This window comes from Neolamprologus brichardi, chromosome 6, assembly GCF_056152115.1.
Source record: "Neolamprologus brichardi isolate AB-2024 chromosome 6, ASM5615211v1, whole genome shotgun sequence".
Lineage (NCBI taxonomy): Eukaryota > Metazoa > Chordata > Actinopteri > Cichliformes > Cichlidae > Neolamprologus > Neolamprologus brichardi.
The window spans coordinates 28,417,959-28,436,220 of record NC_142109.1 but is presented as its reverse complement, the minus strand read 5'-3'; the positions used below and the strand labels follow the sequence as shown (position 1 = coordinate 28,436,220).

Below are 18,262 nucleotides of genomic sequence, written 5' to 3'. Positions count from 1 at the left end.
GTATTCTCAATAAATACTACCAGTTAAAAAAAAACTGAAAGAAATGGTACGTTGTTTAAATATACGTTTCTGTACAGGTACAGGAAACCTGTGTTTCCTCCCTCCCTAAAGTTATTGTTACATCAGATTTGTATTGTTTTGAATGGTTTCTAAGGGAATATTGGATTTTCAGTGTAAACACATCGAGTTGTTTTATTGTTATTGCAGTGCAAAAAAGGTCTTAAGTGACAAATATAACGATGTGTTTCTCCATGTAAACTTGTATAATTTCCTTTGCGCACATCCTTTTTCCAATGTATCCATCTCTTAATCACACGCTCTGTGGTGAACACCATTATCAGTATTTGATTGAAAGCCATTATGCTGACACCAAACTTGGGTATAAAAGAGACAACCTGCTGGGAATCAGCAGTTGTGCACTGGAGACATCGCGCTCATCGCACTTTGTTGTGTACATATCTCATCCTATCTTCACAGGTACAGTAAGTTTGCCATTTTTGATACCTAATTTGTTTTTTAGAATACATCTCATGTTTACTCAAATGTTTCTTTCTTACTGCGCAGAGAGAATGTCAGGGAAAGTTTTCGTGGTATTTGCGCTGCTGGTTGCTCTGCTTGTGTCTGGAGCAGCTTCCACAACTGAAACCGGAGAGACTGAGGAGACAAATGTTCTCAAGCAGCTTCTAACTAAACACGAGATGGCAAAAGACTCGGCTGGAAGACAGAGGCAAGCACCCCGCACTCACTCTGCACGGCTGGAACGACGGGCGCACCTTTCAGTTGATGAGCGCGAGATAATGACCAAACAAATAATGCAAGCAATTTCAGGTATGCTGCAGGCTTGGGTTGGAAAGCTCTGCGATTGTCATCTTGTTTCACTTCAGCTTATTAGAGCAATGTTTGAATAGGCGGAGGTCCAAGACGATGCTCAGATTTGCATACTGAACCCTTTTGTGTGTGGTTCATGTACTGTAGGAATGGTTTGTTCACAGAGCTGATGAACTCCGAGTGCATGACGGATCGGGACTACCAGGGCTGGGTGGATTTTGGCCGCCGGGACACAGAATGAGGCACATCACAACAGCTGGAGAGCTGGCGCACTGCTTTTTTGTTCAGATTTTATAAAAAAGTGGACGTTTACTTCCCATGCAACTTTCGAAATAAACAGTTTTGCAGATTTATTGCACTTGTTTTTATTCCATATCTTTGGTGATGAGTGGAGGAAGAGTCAAAAGTGAACTTGGTGGAAATGAAAACATTTATTCACAGGTGGTACAGTTTACGCACAGAGTTACAGCAAACAACAGCGCACAGAAACAGTCGTTTGGTTAATTTACGTAGAAACACAAATCTCTGTTTATGAATTCTTACCTTTTAAATCCACATTATCATGTGGCTTTTTCGCCAGAGCTGATTGATCAACCAGAGTGATGCTGTTTAAATTATCACGATAACTCTTGTACTTATTAAATATTACTTATTGCACCTACTGTCACAGATATCACTCTGAAATGCCCAGCGTGATTTCGGTTAAATTTAAATCCCAGTGGTTTAAAAATTCCCGATGACACGATTTATACAGCAGATTTCTACAAACAAAACTTTGAGTCACTGCAGTCAACATGTTGCTTCACCGTCTTCCATGCAGCATGCAAATCCGTTTTGGTTGTGGTGAGGTTTGGCTCAGAATAAAGTCCATAAAGGCGTAACTTTAAACAGCTTAGAGGTGAAATGGAACTGTGCATGTGAGAGCAAGTAATGGACTGCAAGGCAGACTGCTCAGTATTATTAACATTACTCAGTTCAGTCACTGGATCGTCAGGCTTCTTCTCAGTGCTTCTTTCTAAGTATAGTTTGACAAACTTATATACTATATGCTTTTGTCAACATAGCAGCGAATAAGCAGGAAGACCAGACTGTGTTTTAGTGCATTTTCAGGGACAGCATTGGTTTGTTTGTGGTTTCTTAACTCTCAATAATTTACAGCACATCATCTTTTTTCATTTCCCTAAATGACAGTTATTATTTACACATAGCTCATGTTTCTCTTTGGAAACTAATAAAATGACGAGTGAGGAGGTTTTTTTAAAACCAGTGATTGGGGGTGGGGCAAATTGTAAAAGGAAAGTCAAAACACAAAAGTATAAAATATTTCTTTTCTTCATCATTTTCCTTTTTTTGCGTAAAAAGAAGCAAAGTGTGAATCAAACACAGCAGTGATCAGGTGGTTTTCCTGAGATGAAAATGTCCCACATGTAAAGAATAATTTACCGTGCACAAGTTCATAGAAAAACATTGTACTGCACACTACCAATAACTGAAAGTATGGCTCTAACACATTCTGTGGCTTTTCTTTTCAAGACACGGGTGCTGTGGTGGGCACTGAAGTGCACAGTAGGAATCGCATGGCTTTATGCAAAGTCACTATGGTGAATGAGAGAGGAGTGTGGAGGTGAATGCATCACACTTTCGGAGGAGGTCTGACTGCTTCCCTGTCTTTGTCACTGAGGCCCCTCATCCCCCAGGCTGCCACTCTGTGCAACCCAAGACTCTGAAGCTTCTCCACCAAGTTCCAGCTAAAAATGTTCCTTCGTCCTTCTTTGTGTGAGAAAAAGTCTCCTCTTTTGTCTGATACTGTAGAAAATGAAGGTTTTCCAGTGCGGTTGTAGTGCAGGTTGTGGTGGGGATGACGGGAGGCTGAGATGCCGCGCTCTTGCAGCAGTTGCAGGAGTCCCAGTGATGAAGTGCTAAGCTCTGTGGTGGCTGTCTGGCCTCCTTGGCCAAAGTGCTGCTGCAAGGCTGGTGAAGTGCTCACGTGCTCACGGTCCCGAGAAGGTGGCAGGCCGAAAGAGTGAAGGCTATTACAAAAACGAAACAAACAAAATATTAAAACCAAATGACATAACATCTCCTCTACAAGCACATGCATATTCATATAAACTGACTGGGGAAAAAAAGACAATGTGAGACGTTTTGGTTAGTTTAGCACATCAACACTAAAAAGTGGAGAAAACATGATGTTAATATTCCAGTGATGAGGAAAACAGATCTGGTGTGGAAGAAAGTGGAAGAGATGGTAAAAAAATATATAATAAAAAACTCAGTAGGGAGCAAAAACAAGTAAGAGCAGATGTTACAGCGTTAGGCACAGCGTTAGTAGAAGATAACATGCATAACGGAAGTAGGACTCATGGCGTATCAAGTAACATTTACGGACCTCCCACAACATCCTACTTAGCATCTAAAAGCAGTGAACCAACTTTTTAAAGTGTTTTACCGTGGAAGGCAATGCAGTACATTAGATTTAGGTAGATCTATGTTTTATAAATATATTAAAATGTTTACACAGTAAACTCTTTTCTAGACTTCACTCATCACTCATTTCATGCACAGAGTGAGGACTGGAAGTGCTGCAGATCATGCCTCTGTTGTTAATATTACAGACACTAATCAAGCATTCAGAGTCCATTTATAACACCAGGCTTACTTTTCCCTGATGGCTCCTTCTAGAGTTGGAGAAAGAGCCTTGACAGACGTTTTCTACCATTGAGAGGGTAAAGAATGGAAGTTAGGAAAGACAGAGCAACTGCAATCGGTAATATCTATACCTGTTTAGAGTGGACCTATTTTCAGCTCCATAATTTTATTCTTGGAGTCTAAATTAGTAGCCTCGTGGAAGTAATTCATTCAAGTCATCTTCTGTATAAAATGAGCCATTTTAGTGTTGGTGCCTTTAAAGCCACCTTTCCTATAAGACAGCTTACTTCTGATTGGCTGTCCCTTGCAAACAGAATGCTTAAAAAGCAGTTTAAGTCCCATGTGCCTGGGATGGCCATAGTGTTCTTCTCTGACGTCATAAAGAGCATACATAGTGACCTCATTATGTCAAACTTTGCCCATATTTAGTATTGCTGAACACAATTTCACAAAATAAAGAAAACAAACAATTTAGGCCCACTTTAATGAAACTGACACTGGAAAAAAAAGTTTTGGTTAGTAAATCTAGTTTAAAAGGTTCATAAAAATCCAACTAACACTGCCTTAAGAGTATTTACCTTGGCCAGAGCTGTGAAAAAACACAATGAGCAAAGACGAAATAACCCCAAAACAGTATGTTCTTACCTAGTGGAGAAGGAGGGGATGATTAGGGAGGGTTGGAGGACTTGGCAGGTGGTGATGGGATGTGTGGGAGGGGTCTGAGGGAGGTTGGGACCCGATGAAGAGACTGTGAGGTCATGGAGTGGATAAAGGTAGGTTAAACTACAGCTGTAGGAAAGGACACACATCTAAAGAGTCACTAAAAGACTGAATGAAGATGAACCCTGCACTAATTTTGCAAGGAATGGGAGCTATCCTCTATAATGAGAAGATATGCACTTCAGTAAATATGTAATCTGGAATTGAGTAGAAATGAGAGAACTAGTTGACTTGTGTGTAGTGTGCCAATGTGTCGTACCCATGCCGTGAGCTCCAGAGAGGTGTGACAGGTCTGGCTCATCCTCCTCTAGGTCGTTCAAGCTGTAGACGTGCTGTATGTCAACCTCGAGCTCCCTGAAGTCTTTAGTTAGGACTCCCGGGCGTGGATGCAGGATACCTCCCAGGTTTGGTTTGGCCAGCTGCTGCCACTGGTGCAGAGTCACTGAGCCTGAAGAGTAGAGATTCAGAAGGTGTTGCCACTGAAGTGTGTGGTAATACAATATAGATGCATTACAAATACTGCTCTCTGAGCAGGGCAGCTTTTCATCCGTGGGATTTACTACAGAGGCTAAGGTGAAGAAGCTCATCATTTTCTGCCTTGTTTTACTTTCTTATGCTTCATCAAGACTGCACAAATGCTGAAACAGGTTTGAAGACATGATTAGAGAAACATAAAGCTAAAAATTTTACCTTCCAGAGGTTTGACAATCTGCAGACGGTCAGGTAGGTAGGACCTGGATCCTCCCGAGGAGCCACAGGAGTGTCGGGAGCTACCGTTGGAGTAGTTGGTGCCTGTTGAAGCAGCTGGGCTGGAGGCCAGGCTGTAATTTGGCGTCAGGAAGCCACTAGAGCCCTCGCCTTCCTCGCTGTCTGCTGCCAAGGCACGGAGTTTACGTTCGCGCTCCACATCGAAGAAAGGTCGGTCAGAAGAGTGGTTCTGCTGGCGGACTGAGAGTCTGCACAAGGCAGCTTCGAGATCCTGGCCTCCTGGTGTGCCTGGTTGACCTAAACGTTTTGGCCCACTAACGCTAAAAAGGAAAAATTAACAACATTATTTTAAAGTCAACATCCTACAGCTTCAAACTGTATCCCAAAATGTAAAATCTGTGTCAAGTCTTTAGGCATTACTGTGGCATCTGATGTGCAGTCTTACCTGCTGTCTTCCTTCTGAGCATGATTGGAGCTCGGCTTGTCTTCCAAGTTCAGGCTGGCATTATCGGAGCCATAGTAGCTGGTCCGAGGGGTGCTGTTAGAGCTGGAAGGTGCAGATACCGGGCTGGAGCCTGGCACACCTGGTGAGTGGCATTGAGACCGCTGCCTTACAGCCTTGTTCACCACTTTCACGGTTTCAAAAACACGCCAGGGGTGGTTCCTGCCAGAGGAAACAGCAAAAGTAATGACATGAGTGTCTCTCTTACACATTCACACTCCTCCAAAAAAAATATTTATTCAGAATTGAAACTCATCAAAATTTTACACAAGCTACAGGAGGGGAATTGTATAATTGCCATTCATTTACAAGCAACAAAGAAAACCCTTCAAACTTGAACTTAAAATATTCTCCTCTGTTTGGAGACTCTTTTAACAAAAGAAACTACCAGGTAACAGTACCAGTATGGTACTGATAAGCAAAAGGGGTCAGTGTTGGGTTATACCAAGGTGTCATGCTGTGTCAGTTAAAATTTAGCTGTAACAGTTTTAAGTGTAACCTACAATACTTTTAAGTCTATTAGCTTAACAGGCCTGCTGGCAAAGTGAATCCCTCGCTCTGTGGATCTTAGGCTGATGCAAAGAGTGAGGCAAGTCTGAGATTCTGTTTTTTCAAATAAAATGCGTTATTATATATCAGTGACGTATCTTTCAAATAGTATATGACATATTATTATATGCTGTTATAAGTTGAATAAATAAATGGTCAAATTTGTAATTGATTTTCACTTCAATTTGCATTTCAAATTCTGGTTCACTTTGTTTAACATTTTGGTTGATGATGTTCTTGTTCTTTGTAGTACATTGTCTCCTAAAACAAAAGAATTACCCAAATACGGGAAATGCATCCATACAAGAAATTAAATCAACAAACTACAGATTGCTTTGAATGCAAAATGCCATAAAAAAGATGCACAGAGCGAGAGACAGATGAAGGAGAAGAAAAGGCAAGAATAGATGTGCGTTTCCTTTTTCATTTCTACGGATCATTTTTCATGGGGGAAAAGTCACTGTCTCCACTATTAATTTGTTCAGAATTTCACAGACTGATTAAAACATATTTGTAATGTTCTTCTTCTTTGTTTATACAAGAGAATTCAAAACAATAAAAATTATACTAGTTTGTAATCAACTACTGGCCCACTCCATTTTCCTGACACCATCTAACACCTTATAAAATCATTAATTATCAAATACAAAACTAACATTAAGCATTTATTTAGCTAAATCATGGATGGATGTCAAGTAGCTTCATTACACACAACTGACATTGATGTAGTTCTTTTAACAGAAAACATTACGTACAAACAAAACGTAAGTCAAGTAAAACTTGTTAATCCCTGAAATCCAAATTGTACAAATTTAATCTAAAAAATTACCACAACAACATATAAACATGTAACATACTAAACCTTACTAGTAATTATTTTCAAACATGCATCAACTCAGTCAGTACTATTGTACCTGCTGTTTTTTTTCCTCTGTAAGGAATGTGTCTAATAAAAGCTGAGCTGCTATAAAAGTAATAAAAGTAAAAGCCACTTGACGAAGGCGTTTAAGTTTAAGGTGTGATAGGGCAGGGAGTGGAACTACCACAGAATTTAAGTACTTAAGGTATAAAGGTAGTTTCCCAAAGCTGAACTGGTTTAACCTTAGTTATCTCTGTAGTTCTAGAAAATAATTCTTATGAAAACAGGAACATGAAACTACAACTGCTACTCAATATTCACGGTACAATCTGGTCAATTTAGACCAGACAAAGTGGATAAGGATTTTTTTTAGATGTGCATATAAGCCAAACAGACACAGGTCACAGACTCACTTGTACTCTGAGGGAGCTGGGGTGTCTAGGCCTTTGCGGAAAGTGCCTTCAATCTCTGCTGCCAGTGAGTCCATGGGGAGCACTGAGGCCAATGAAGTGTACCGCTGCACGGTGCTATTCGGCAGGCTCTTGTTTCGAAGATTTTTAATGTCCTCTCGGGCTTCGTGGAGCATGTCCTTACACTCTGAGTACTTGTCCTGCAAGTCCTTGAGCTAGAGACAGGGGGTGACAAATCAGTCAAACTGTAGATCAAGGGGATCATGCCACTGACAAAATACACAGGAGCAGCTGAATATATAATGCTAAGATAAGCTTCTACACATACATATTTGATAATAAATCACCAAGCGGTGCTGGAATCAGCATATTTATCTAAAGCCAAAAATGGGTTTCTGTAAACACCTCAAACTCTGCATCTGTGTCTATATTATGAGAGCTTTTCAGCCACACACAAAGACAAATCAAAACTGAGCTCATGTAATCATCTTAATCCAACACCAAATATGCCGTTGAAGTCACAGAGATTACAAAGCGAGTATCTTACCTCAGATTTCAGTTTTTGCTGGCTCTCACGGGAGGCATTCAGCTGGTGGTTTAACTCCTCGTTCTCATGGGTGAGCTAGATGGAAAGAGAACAGAATTCAAAAAGGTTTAACACAAGTATTTAATATAATCCATAACAAAAACTGTGCACATGTGTGAGGCTCTCACCCCCTTGCAGCGTGCCTGCAGGTCAACGATCTGAGCGAGCAGCGAGCTGATTTCCTCCTGCTGCCTGAGACAATCCTCTACTTTCCGCGCTAGCTCTTCGGACAAGTTGACCACCTGCTTATTGGCAGATGCTGAAACACACAAGTCCCATAAATTTCCTTGTGCCTGACTTATAATTCCCATTTTCATTGACTGAAGCATGACTGTGACACTTACAGAGCTCATCCACACACACCATCATCAGCTCCTGTTCTTGCTCCTCGTAGATTGATGTCTCCGTTGAGAGCTCAGTAGCCTGCAGAAAAAATTATTAATAATCAATTATCATATGTGATGCTGTACAGCAGTCTTGAAAACTCTGTGTGCACTGTACTATTTATTTTCAAATACGTGAATAAATAAACACATAACAAACAGGAATATCTCTTTAATTTCAAAGTTGGTGCATACCTCTAATCTGAGCTTGCGGTTCTCCTCCTCTAAACCTTTCAGTTTCTGCTGTAGGAAGTCATAGTGGATGAAGTTGGTGAGTGAACTTGACGATTCTTTCCTTTTCATTCTAAAGAAAGAAAGAAATGCATTTATATTAAATAAAATCCAAATTTTTATAAGAAAAGTGATGAAAATGTTGATGTTGTGCGCTCTGCTGGGAAGTTGATTGGCTGCAGACTCCCATCTCTGCAGGACCTGTACACCTCCAGGACACTGGGGCGTCCAGCTCGGATCATAGCTGACCCTTCTAACCCTGGACACAGTCTGCTTGACCTGCTCCCCTCAGGCAGGTGGCTCTGGTCCTTTCGCACCAGAACCTCTCGCCATATGAACAGTTTCTTCCCCTCTGCTGTTGGACTCATGAACAACCACATGACTGTTCCCACCACTAACACATGACCCTACACTGTGTTCACTGCATCATTCCATGTTTGCACTGATCACCACCTGCACTCATGTATATATCTATCTACTTAGCACTTCAAATTTTTATTTTTATGTTTATTTAAGCGTTATCTGACAGTATGTTTGTGCTAAGTACCGCAGAAATTTCCTAATATTGTAAACCTGCTCAACATTTGGCAATAAAACCCTTTCTGATTCTGATTCTGAAAAAGAGTGATCAAGTGCTAAACAAATAGGCTATTTTTTAATATAATTAACACTCAAAATAATTAGCATGGATCACTGCGATGAATCTAAGTTAACAGAGTCTAATAATGTGTAATAGGAATGATTAACTGCTGATGGGGAGGTTTTACTAGCTGAAGACATTGAGAGGATCAGTGGGGATGTTCTGACGTCTGTTTACTTATGTATAAGCCCAAGGTAGTAACCAACAGTGTAATCACAATCCTTCATAGTGGACATTCACCATCATAAACACTGAGGAACATTTTGGTACCACTACAGCATGAAGTCCACTGAAACTACTTTGTGATAACATCTTGAAGCATAGTTAGTTTTTGTTTTTTTTAAGAGTATAGGATGCATTGCACCTCTGTTACAGATTTTTAGACAAATACAATTTTAGTCAGAAAAAAGCTACATATGTTAAAGTAAGACTTATACACAATATGCAAAACAAGTTGCCAGCAGCTCGTCATTTCAATAGTGCGTTACACTATATGTGCACATTTGTGTACTCACGGTGACTGCGACTGAGCGTTTTCAATCTCCTCAGTGCTCGCATAGAACTGAAGGAGGTCATCTCGCATCGAGAGCTCATGGCGGAGTTGAGCAATCTAGGAAAACAAGTCACGATCACTTAAGCACAGCAGAGTGTGGCACAACAAAGATGAAATATTTCCATCTCGCTATACAGGTGTGTATCAAGAGCCTTTCTTTTTACCTCCTCCTTTGCAATTTCAAGCTGTTCATCCAGCATTTCATTACGTGCCGTTATTTCTTGGTTTTGCTTCAGGAGGGACTGGCCAATCCGTGCTGCCAATTCCAGATCACGCTCTTTCTGCAAAGTCATAATCAAACATATAAATTAATAAATACATTGAGATATGTTTAGAGTTTAAAATGATTTGATTACACTGTACTAATTTAAACCGTAATTATGTAAGACCAAAACGTTACTGAGAGGGGTGACAAAAATATGCAGAAAACTGTGGCAAACAGTGATGATCTGTGAGGCAGATAAGTCTAATCCTCTTAAATTCCATTCATCTGCTGTGTGTCTCTGTCTTACCTCCTCCAGCAGGTGGGTGACTGCCTTGATATCATGATATGTCTTGGTGACCTGGCCAACTCTGTCTGAGGACAGCACTGAGGGAGGAGTGAGAGGTGGATTTAATGAATGAAGGAAAAGACATAACTGTAGATGGTAATGAAAGAGAACAGCAAGAAGTCAGTCGTGCTAACATTAGGATGGTGTAAGGCTAACTAGACAACTAGATTGCTTTTGTCACTTTGATCTCTTCCCGTTTCTACTTTACAAATACCTTTAATAGGTTACATGATATTACGGTGTAAAGACTTTCCTGATATTTCTTGTCCATTACTGTAACATCTCTTTTTTTCTATTCAAAGCTGCTGTGCTTGTTTGCATTTGTCGATGCACCTGTGAACCTGAATTATCAAAAAGATAAAAACAAGATGTCCACTGGAGTGAAGAAAGACCCGCCTACCTGATAAAGTTACATTATTGCTATTTATCATTAACCAGATCTAGAGACACAACAGCTCCACATGGTCAGCCACAAACTGATCCTCTTAGCTTGATCCTTTTTAGCCCAGATAAGATGCCACTAAAGACTTCGTTCTCCTGGATGCTAATATAGGTCTATGTACAGGGACTAAACTGACTAGGTATTCCTATCAGGAAAGGATAACAGTGGCTGGCTATTGACCTGTAACTTTGTTTACATCCTGTACAGTGAAGTAGACATAAACAAGCCAGTTAAAGCTGAAGTGGTGAACAGGATTAATCAGTCCTTCGTTTAGGACAGATAAGACAGATTTTACATTAATAGCATTCATGTAATCATCATTTCTAAATTTCAATAGGTTAAATTATTTTTCAGACATTTACTAATAGGTATGATATCGGGGTTTCACTTTGTTTCTGTCTTTGCAATAATGCCTTTAATTATAGGTACTGTTTAGTGGCATGCCTCATTTGTGTAAAATGCATATATACAGTGTTTTAGAATCTGCTTAAATATGTGCAGACATTGGCTGGATCTGCATCTCTAAAGTTGCATAATCTTACTTCAGATGAAAGCTTAGCTAAAGAGATGGGAAGCTGCCTGGCACACAATTAGACTGTCCTGAATTTGGCCTAGAAACACAGTGATTGGATAGCTGTGTCAGTATCTAATCAGCCTAATGGAAGGAACCCAACCTTAGGCTGGACTGTACCGCATTGCTCTGTGTAAGCACACTTTATATTGGCCATAACTTATAGCATGAACCACATCTACAGGATTTATTTTTACTAAGATTTACTAAGAAAAATGTGGTCACTGTCAAAATATGTGAGATCAGGAACTTAATTATTTTGTTGAAGACTTCTCAGGAGCAGTAGTGGGGATCATGTGTCAAAACCAAAGAGTTGATTCTAGGACACACACAGAGATGACAAATGATGCTTGCCACCCTTTGGATTCAATTTTAATGCTCACTGTTGGCTATGTAACAGGTCACTTGGCAGGATAATATGTTTCTCTCAAGGACACTGCAGCAAGGCAAAAGCACTTGAATACCCGGCCTCCACTGAATGATAACACTAGTCAGGTCAGAGATAATGTCTCGTATTAAAATCCAATCTCTTTAAAATGTGAGCATAATCAAACAAATGCAAGTGTTACAAAAATCCTCAAATTTAATCTGCTAATGAAAAAATGTCACATGTTCAGCAACATTTCAACAATAGAGATAAGACTTCAAGGTCAATCATAATCCAAACTGGAAACGAAACAGCAAATCGTCACAGTGATGCACATCTACTTGTGCACTAATGTGATGACCACAATAGAATCTTTAAATTAACAAAGGTTAATCAGATAATAGGTTAACTTCTTTAAATCCTATTGTCCTGAAAGTGCAGTGCTAAGGGGAAAGTCTGCAGCAGGACTACTGGTAGGAACACATTTTCATTTTCACATATCCGAAACAATGACATGTTAAACCAAGAAGAAACACTCTACTTTTTTACATTTTACTGCCTAATCTCAGTGGTTACAAGAAAATTAAACTGAAGTTAGAGTACTGTGTATTTTTTACACCCTCTATCCCACTAGCCAAAATACCTAATCTATTTCCTCTTAACCCAGCTGTCACGGCACAGAGCAGATCCAGGTAGAGGTTTTGGGGTCTAGGCTGAGCTAAATCTAGTCAAGTTCAATGGACTGCAAGTCTAATACTGTTCCTTAATGACTTAGGTGCGCTTATGACGTCTGTTAGATTGAGGGATCAGACGGACATAGATGAGCTCCAGGAATAACATTTACAGTGATCATTGATCTGTATTGTTCTGAAGGTGACCATTTGATAGGATTGGCAGGATAAAATATTTGTCTCACAAGACTTCCTAGTGCAAATCTGTCTGTACATTTAGTGCAGTTTAAGCAAGTCAATAACAGTATTAAGGGACAGATCTAAGTTAAAATGCGTGTCACTAAAAAGAAATATAGGACTTATATTTTTGATTAACATTTGGTTTGCACCGTCATGCACACCCACACAACATGCAGCACAGAGGGGGAAAAACACAGCTATAAATGCACACATTAAATAAAAGGCCTAGAACATGTCACACAGTCATTCAGATAAAAACAAGCCTGCATAGGCATGCATTTACTTATAAAGTACTAGAGCAGTACCAGATTTATTTATTTTTTTGGTATACAAACTGATCTGGAGAAAAAGCAAAAAAAACTTATGTTATGTAAAATGTCTCAATTTGGCAAATGTCAGTTTAAATTGGTGCATTTTAATGCACCAGTCACATTTAGGAAAAAGCTCCTGAAATTATAGGATTGGAACTAGAGCAGCAGTACAGTAATGCACCTGCATTACCTGCAGTTGTTGTTGCTCAAAAGCACATCTATTAAACAGTAGTCATTGTTAGAAAGAGAAATATGTCTAAATTCTCTAAGTTGTCCTGCAAAAACTAAAGCTAATTTTGGTTTTGCTTCGCCCCCCCCCCCCCCCCCCCTTTTTGTTTGTTGCAGGAGGAAGGAAAAAACATATATAGTGTAACGCTGGATCCATACAGTAAAAAGAGAAAACACAAAATGGAATGACTGAGAATTATAATTTGATCGCTTGCATACACAGCTTGGTTGTGCTGCTGCAGCATGCATGGGCATACACACTCACAGGTACTCTGACCTTCACAACACTAAAAGGAAAAACTGAAACTGAATACACTTACAAAACTTTACACCTCTTGATGCTCTAATTTTGAACTAAAGCTTCAAGCAGGGTCTGCAAAGACTCGATTTTTGCTAAAGGTTAATCTTCATTTGCACAGTGTGTCTTCAGTGACACAACTGCACCCTGCAGTATACGCAGCTCACCATTAAGTATTAAAGTGCTTAGATAACGAGGACCATGACAACGCAATGTACTACAGAGTACACCGGGCAAGAATATCTGAGTTGCACTTGAACTTGACCTTTAATACTTTACTTCTACATTCTCTTATTTCTATTTTCTAAGTATGAGCTCTGCAGAAGAGGATCAGCACATCTCACCTTGTGTCACCTCCCTGCAAAGGTTGTCATTGTTGTTGTTGTTATTGTTATTGCTGTTGTGGCATTTGTTCTCCTCTGCTATTTCATCTAAAAGACTGGAATGGCTCCTCTCCTCCTCGTCTCCCTCAGATGCTGAGGAGCTCCACACCTCCATGGTGATGGATGAAAAACTGCTCTCTGTATCTCCGTCCATGGGTTAAATCCCTCGTTCTTCTACTCCTGCTGTCTGTCAGCTGTGCTGTGACAAACCATTTGTGTCTCTGGCATGAATCTGCTGGCGTGTGTGTAGGGTAAAGCAATATCAACTACACTGTGTGAGTGAGTGAGTGAGTGTATACGCCTCTATTTGCGTGTGCATGAGAATCTGAGCTGCTTCTTGTTAATATATAATCCGTCAGACTGTAAGGGCCATCTGTCGTCATGCCTGCCTCCCTTCACCTGGCCACGTTGGACTACCGGGTAAGAAAAGAGGGGGGAAAAGGAGGAGGGGTAAAGGAGGCATCAAAGTCTAAATGGCAAGCCATAAAATCTGATGTTTATTAATTATTGTTAGCAATAATTAAAAGATATGAGTGACACAAGACTACAAATGACAATAATTCTGGTTGGGGCATTTGGTGCAATTCAAAAGGATGCTGCACAAAGCCCACCCACCCCTGTAAACCGAGCAAGATAGTAGCTTCCTTCCATGCCAGTGGCTGGTCTAATTCTCCTCACATACGCAGTACCAGATAGAGGAGGGGGCTCTGCGTAATAGTGGTGCAGGCAGAGTCACACCCACCCCCACAGGGGACTGATGGAGGCAAAAGGCCCTGTTCTTAATTACTGAGTAAGTTTTCACAGATAATAATAAAAGGAAGAAGTATTTTTTTTCTCTGTAAAAATATTACAGACACTAAAATAATATAAAAGTCACAAATAGTCTACATCTTCATCATATATGTCCAGTCTGTGCATCTTGTGACTTCAGTTGTTGCCCAAGCCAAAGCAGTTTCTTACAATCAAATATTTACCTTCTAATTAATTTTTCACCCACAAACTGACTGTGTGCCTGTCAAATTCTGTAAAAGACAGAAGAGATCACGTTGCACATTCATGCATTTGTTATTCCCTGAAGAATGCACGTGAATTACGTGCCCGTCCACGGAAGGAATGGTTCAACCATGAGACAAGAGACAACACAACTAAAAGAAAAGCAAATGGTTATAAGGAAGTAATGATGTGTGGACTTCGCCCTTAGTAATAAAAAAAAGTGACAAAAACTTCACTTTCAAGTCACCAGCCAGAAACAAAAGAAAACCTGTCGTCTAGCACGTTCATTAAAAAAAAGAAAATCCTGCACATATATTTCTTAAGATCACCTTATAAACTTTGAGTAAGAGCTCAATAACATGAAATAGGACCCTTGTGTAACTCATTGTGTGGTTCTTTGTTCACTAAGAGCCAAATGTTACTGATAAAAGTCTGCAAAGTGAGAGCTGATATCATTGATATGAGCTGATATGAGATCATATGCATGCGTGGGAACACCCTGGAAGGTTACTTGCCACCTTGTTTTGCTTCAGGGCATCTACAGAAAAAACATTGTGCACAGTCATCACGTAGTGCTCACATCTCTGGTTGTGATAACTTTATGATCATTTATAACATGAATCATTATCCAAATATGCTGGAGAACAATGTTTCTAATTGAACCAAAGAATCTCCTTTTACTGCATGCCTGAGCTGCTTCATGGTTACTTCCCATGTACTCCTTGTTAGGGATCACTGGTTTTGTGAATCATTACTGTTATTTTTGATAGTGCTAAAAAAAATTGTCTTAATACTTCCTTGACAAACTGGCTATACTACTCATTGTTTGTTCAGTTCATATACGTTTTCACATTAGGTTAAACAATTATATTTATTTTCTGACCAGTTACTTACAAGAAAGTCTCATTTTTAGCTTCTATATGTTCCACAATGTTACAAGTTGCTACATTGGTTCTTTAGAGCAAAAACTTAGCGGGTTTTTGGCTCTTTAGCTGTATGCTCAAAGAATGCAGAAAGAGCAAAGTACAACAGTAAAGCTATAGGCTAAAAAACCAAACTAATGAACTGAGTGGGGTCAACATCAATGATTATATGTGGATTTACCTTACAACATAGAGCACCTTGAGACAACGCCTTTATACATTGTGTATGTGGTTTGATCTACTATCGTTATATAAATATTATTAAACAAATTCAACATTCGGTGACACGCCAGATATTCTACACAATGCTAAAATATGCTCCAATTTCAACATTAACTGTGATCAATATTTAGAAAGAGATTTAATCTCAATCCTAGAAATGATTGAAAAATGCTTTTCATTAACTAGCATTATATCAAATGAGTGCAAGACTGCAAACAAAACACAAAGAAAGAGCACAGAGGAGCAGGGTGTGAGCTTAAGTAAAGAACTCAAACAACACCATATGCCACATGCCAAAAAGAGTCACTGCAGCATGGCACAGTCTGCATGGGTCAGGTTAGTCTGTCCTGTTCCGTATAGCAATACGTGGGTTGGCATCACGTAGGTAGAGCCTATTTAGCATTATGAGGACACAAACATGCAATCCTATTACTATAAATCAGGGCTGTAGGGACAGGAAACTTGGTTAATTTTTAAAATATAGAAACAAACAAAAACACAATATATGGTAATGGGGCAGTTATTTACATATTTAGCTTCATATATATAATTATTCCTTATGAAAAGAGATCCAACTATAATGACAGAAACATACAATAGTATAATAGTGTATAAATGTATTAACAAAACTATTAATTCAATATTTAATACCTCAAAGAACTACAGAATCAAATTCTAGGATTCTCTCATTAGCTCTATTTTATAATTTGAGAGCAAGTCAACGTGTTTCAGGACAATAACAACAGATGCATTGAGTCATGCAGCCACCCTACAGTAGTTCATGATGACTTTATTTAAAACAGACAATGTATTAACATCAGTGTTGCAAGTGACTGCCAACATTGTCTTTGTAGTGATGTCAGAGTCGCCATTAGGATATGCCGTTTGCGGAGCTGCAGCATAAACTGCTTAGAAGTCATGACTGCATAATCGGATTAGTGACATTTGACATCTGCGACTCACCTAAATGTGGTGCGCGAGTGCGCGTGGGGGAGGTTAGGTGCACAGTACGACCAGAGAGATGGAAGATCCTTTTGATTTCTTACCAGCAAGTTTAAACATTATGAAAAGGAGCTTCCTGAAATATTTATTCTCCATTTAAAATAATAAAATAAAACATTTAGCATAAATGGAAAGGAAAGGTTTAAGATTTAATATTCCAAGTTTAATACTCGAAAACTGTAAGTTTGTATGACTGGTTAGTTTATCCAGTCTTTGATCAGAATAAAAACTAAATGCACTAAATATAGCAATGACACATTCACCAAACTTTATAGGCCATAAACACAATAATGCAGCTTACTATTAAAATTTTCATATTCACTCTTGTGAGTACTGTTCCCTTTATATCTTTACAAAGCAAACCGAAACGTGCTTTGTGTGCTGCACAACAGCTAACTAGTCTGTTTTCGATTACTATGTTTACAGGCTTGTCTTCACATTTATTGTCTTACCTTCAGTACCTTATCCAGTACAAAGCGGCCGTGAGAACATTCTTGGCCAACCATCAAAAGTAACATATTAATGTTCAATGAACCAAACCTAAACTTTACTCGGGCAAAGACTGAGCTCTAAAACAAAAGGCGAAAAATTAACACAATGATTGTTTGATTTTTCTCTTGGGATAATCTCTACATTTTAATTCTTACTTCCTTGTGAAAATACGCATGTTATTATTCTTTTGATGTTTTAAAGGTAAAAACAACTATGAGGAGCTGAAGTCAGTACACGTTTACTAAATTAAATAAACTTTTTTTTTCCCCTATGGCAACAATGAAACATTTTGGGAGATTGAACCCACTAAAAAGGCAGCAATTCAGGAAACTTTAACACAACTTAAAATATTTTATCATCATGTTTATCTATCATCTGTAAACACAAGTAGAATTTAATTTTGCATGAATCCATAGATACTACAGTTTCTGTTACAATGACAAAACTAATTCTGCATAAATATAATTTGATTGACTGCAAACATGCACATTGAATAAAGACTCAGAGCTGGAAAACTGAAAAATGATTGCAACTTCTACAAAAGGTACTTTGAGTCAGGGGGTCATTTTCCATACTTGGATTAACGTTTCAGCTGGATTACAGCTTTGTTCACGATCTGATGTCATCCTGGAATTACCTCTTCTCTGAAACTGTTTGGTTGGTTGTCAAAGTGACATGTCGGTAAGGTCAAACCTACTCGGAAACAAGTTAATTTAACATAAACAAGATTAGATGGCAGCCTTAAACAGATTTCAGTCAAAATACCAGCCCGACCATGGATCAAGCATTCTTGTAGAAGGAATACACTGACAGAAGGAAAAACATTTGAAATTGTAATTATACTGTACGACTTTAAATACTTGCCCTTGTCTTTTTTAAGTGAGAGAGTCACGCTAATTCAACTAGAAGGGACAAACTAGCATAGGGTAACTATTAGCACATCACAAAAG

The 18,262-nt window shown here is 39.1% G+C and overlaps 2 protein-coding genes across 5 annotated transcripts; one reads left to right on the top strand and one right to left on the bottom strand.

The window, feature by feature from the left end:
• Positions 1-225: 225 nt before the first annotated feature.
• LOC102794615 (uncharacterized) lies at positions 226-1,167 on the top strand. The gene is made up of 3 exons (XM_006790866.3): positions 226-477; positions 565-828; positions 993-1,167. The coding sequence occupies exons 1-3, from the start codon at positions 294-296 to the stop codon at positions 1,067-1,069; spliced, it is 525 nt and encodes a 174-aa protein (XP_006790929.2). The 5' UTR covers positions 226-293; the 3' UTR covers positions 1,070-1,167.
• Positions 1,168-1,190: 23 nt separating this feature from the next.
• On the bottom strand, positions 1,191-14,463 carry hap1 (huntingtin associated protein 1). 4 transcript variants are annotated; one of them, XM_006790670.3, is made up of 15 exons: positions 13,642-14,463; positions 10,131-10,207; positions 9,783-9,899; positions 9,581-9,675; positions 8,390-8,498; positions 8,156-8,234; positions 7,940-8,070; positions 7,773-7,847; positions 7,229-7,440; positions 5,351-5,569; positions 4,888-5,225; positions 4,457-4,645; positions 4,123-4,225; positions 3,488-3,540; positions 2,747-2,858 (listed from the first exon to the last, which is right to left on the bottom strand). In XM_006790670.3, the coding sequence occupies exons 1-14, from the start codon at positions 13,832-13,834 to the stop codon at positions 3,507-3,509; spliced, it is 1,971 nt and encodes a 656-aa protein (XP_006790733.2). In that variant the 5' UTR covers positions 13,835-14,463; the 3' UTR covers positions 2,747-2,858; positions 3,488-3,506. The 4 variants fall into 4 exon arrangements, with proteins under 4 accessions (XP_035763559.2, XP_006790735.2, XP_006790736.2 ...); XM_035907666.2 differs by lacking the exon at positions 3,488-3,540 and having other exon boundaries at positions 1,191-2,858; XM_006790672.3 differs by lacking the exon at positions 4,123-4,225 and having other exon boundaries at positions 2,676-2,858.
• Positions 14,464-18,262: the final 3,799 nt, after the last annotated feature.

Coding starts and splice junctions, on each gene's coding strand:
- hap1 (XM_035907666.2), bottom strand. CDS start 13,834: ATGGACGGAGATACAGAGAGCAGTTTTTCATCCATCACCATGGAGGTG. Junction 5,570..7,228: donor CCAGCTCCCTCAGAGTACAA/GTGAGTCTGTGA, acceptor TTCCTCTGGCAG/GAACCACCCCTGGCGTGTTT. Junction 2,859..4,122: donor ATCCCCTCCTTCTCCACTAG/GTAAGAACATAC, acceptor TTTTTGTAATAG/CCTTCACTCTTTCGGCCTGC.
- LOC102794615 (XM_006790866.3), top strand. CDS start 294: ATGTATCCATCTCTTAATCACACGCTCTGTGGTGAACACCATTATCAG. Junction 478..564: donor ATCTCATCCTATCTTCACAG/GTACAGTAAGTT, acceptor CTTACTGCGCAG/AGAGAATGTCAGGGAAAGTT. Junction 829..992: donor AATAATGCAAGCAATTTCAG/GTATGCTGCAGG, acceptor GTTTGTTCACAG/AGCTGATGAACTCCGAGTGC.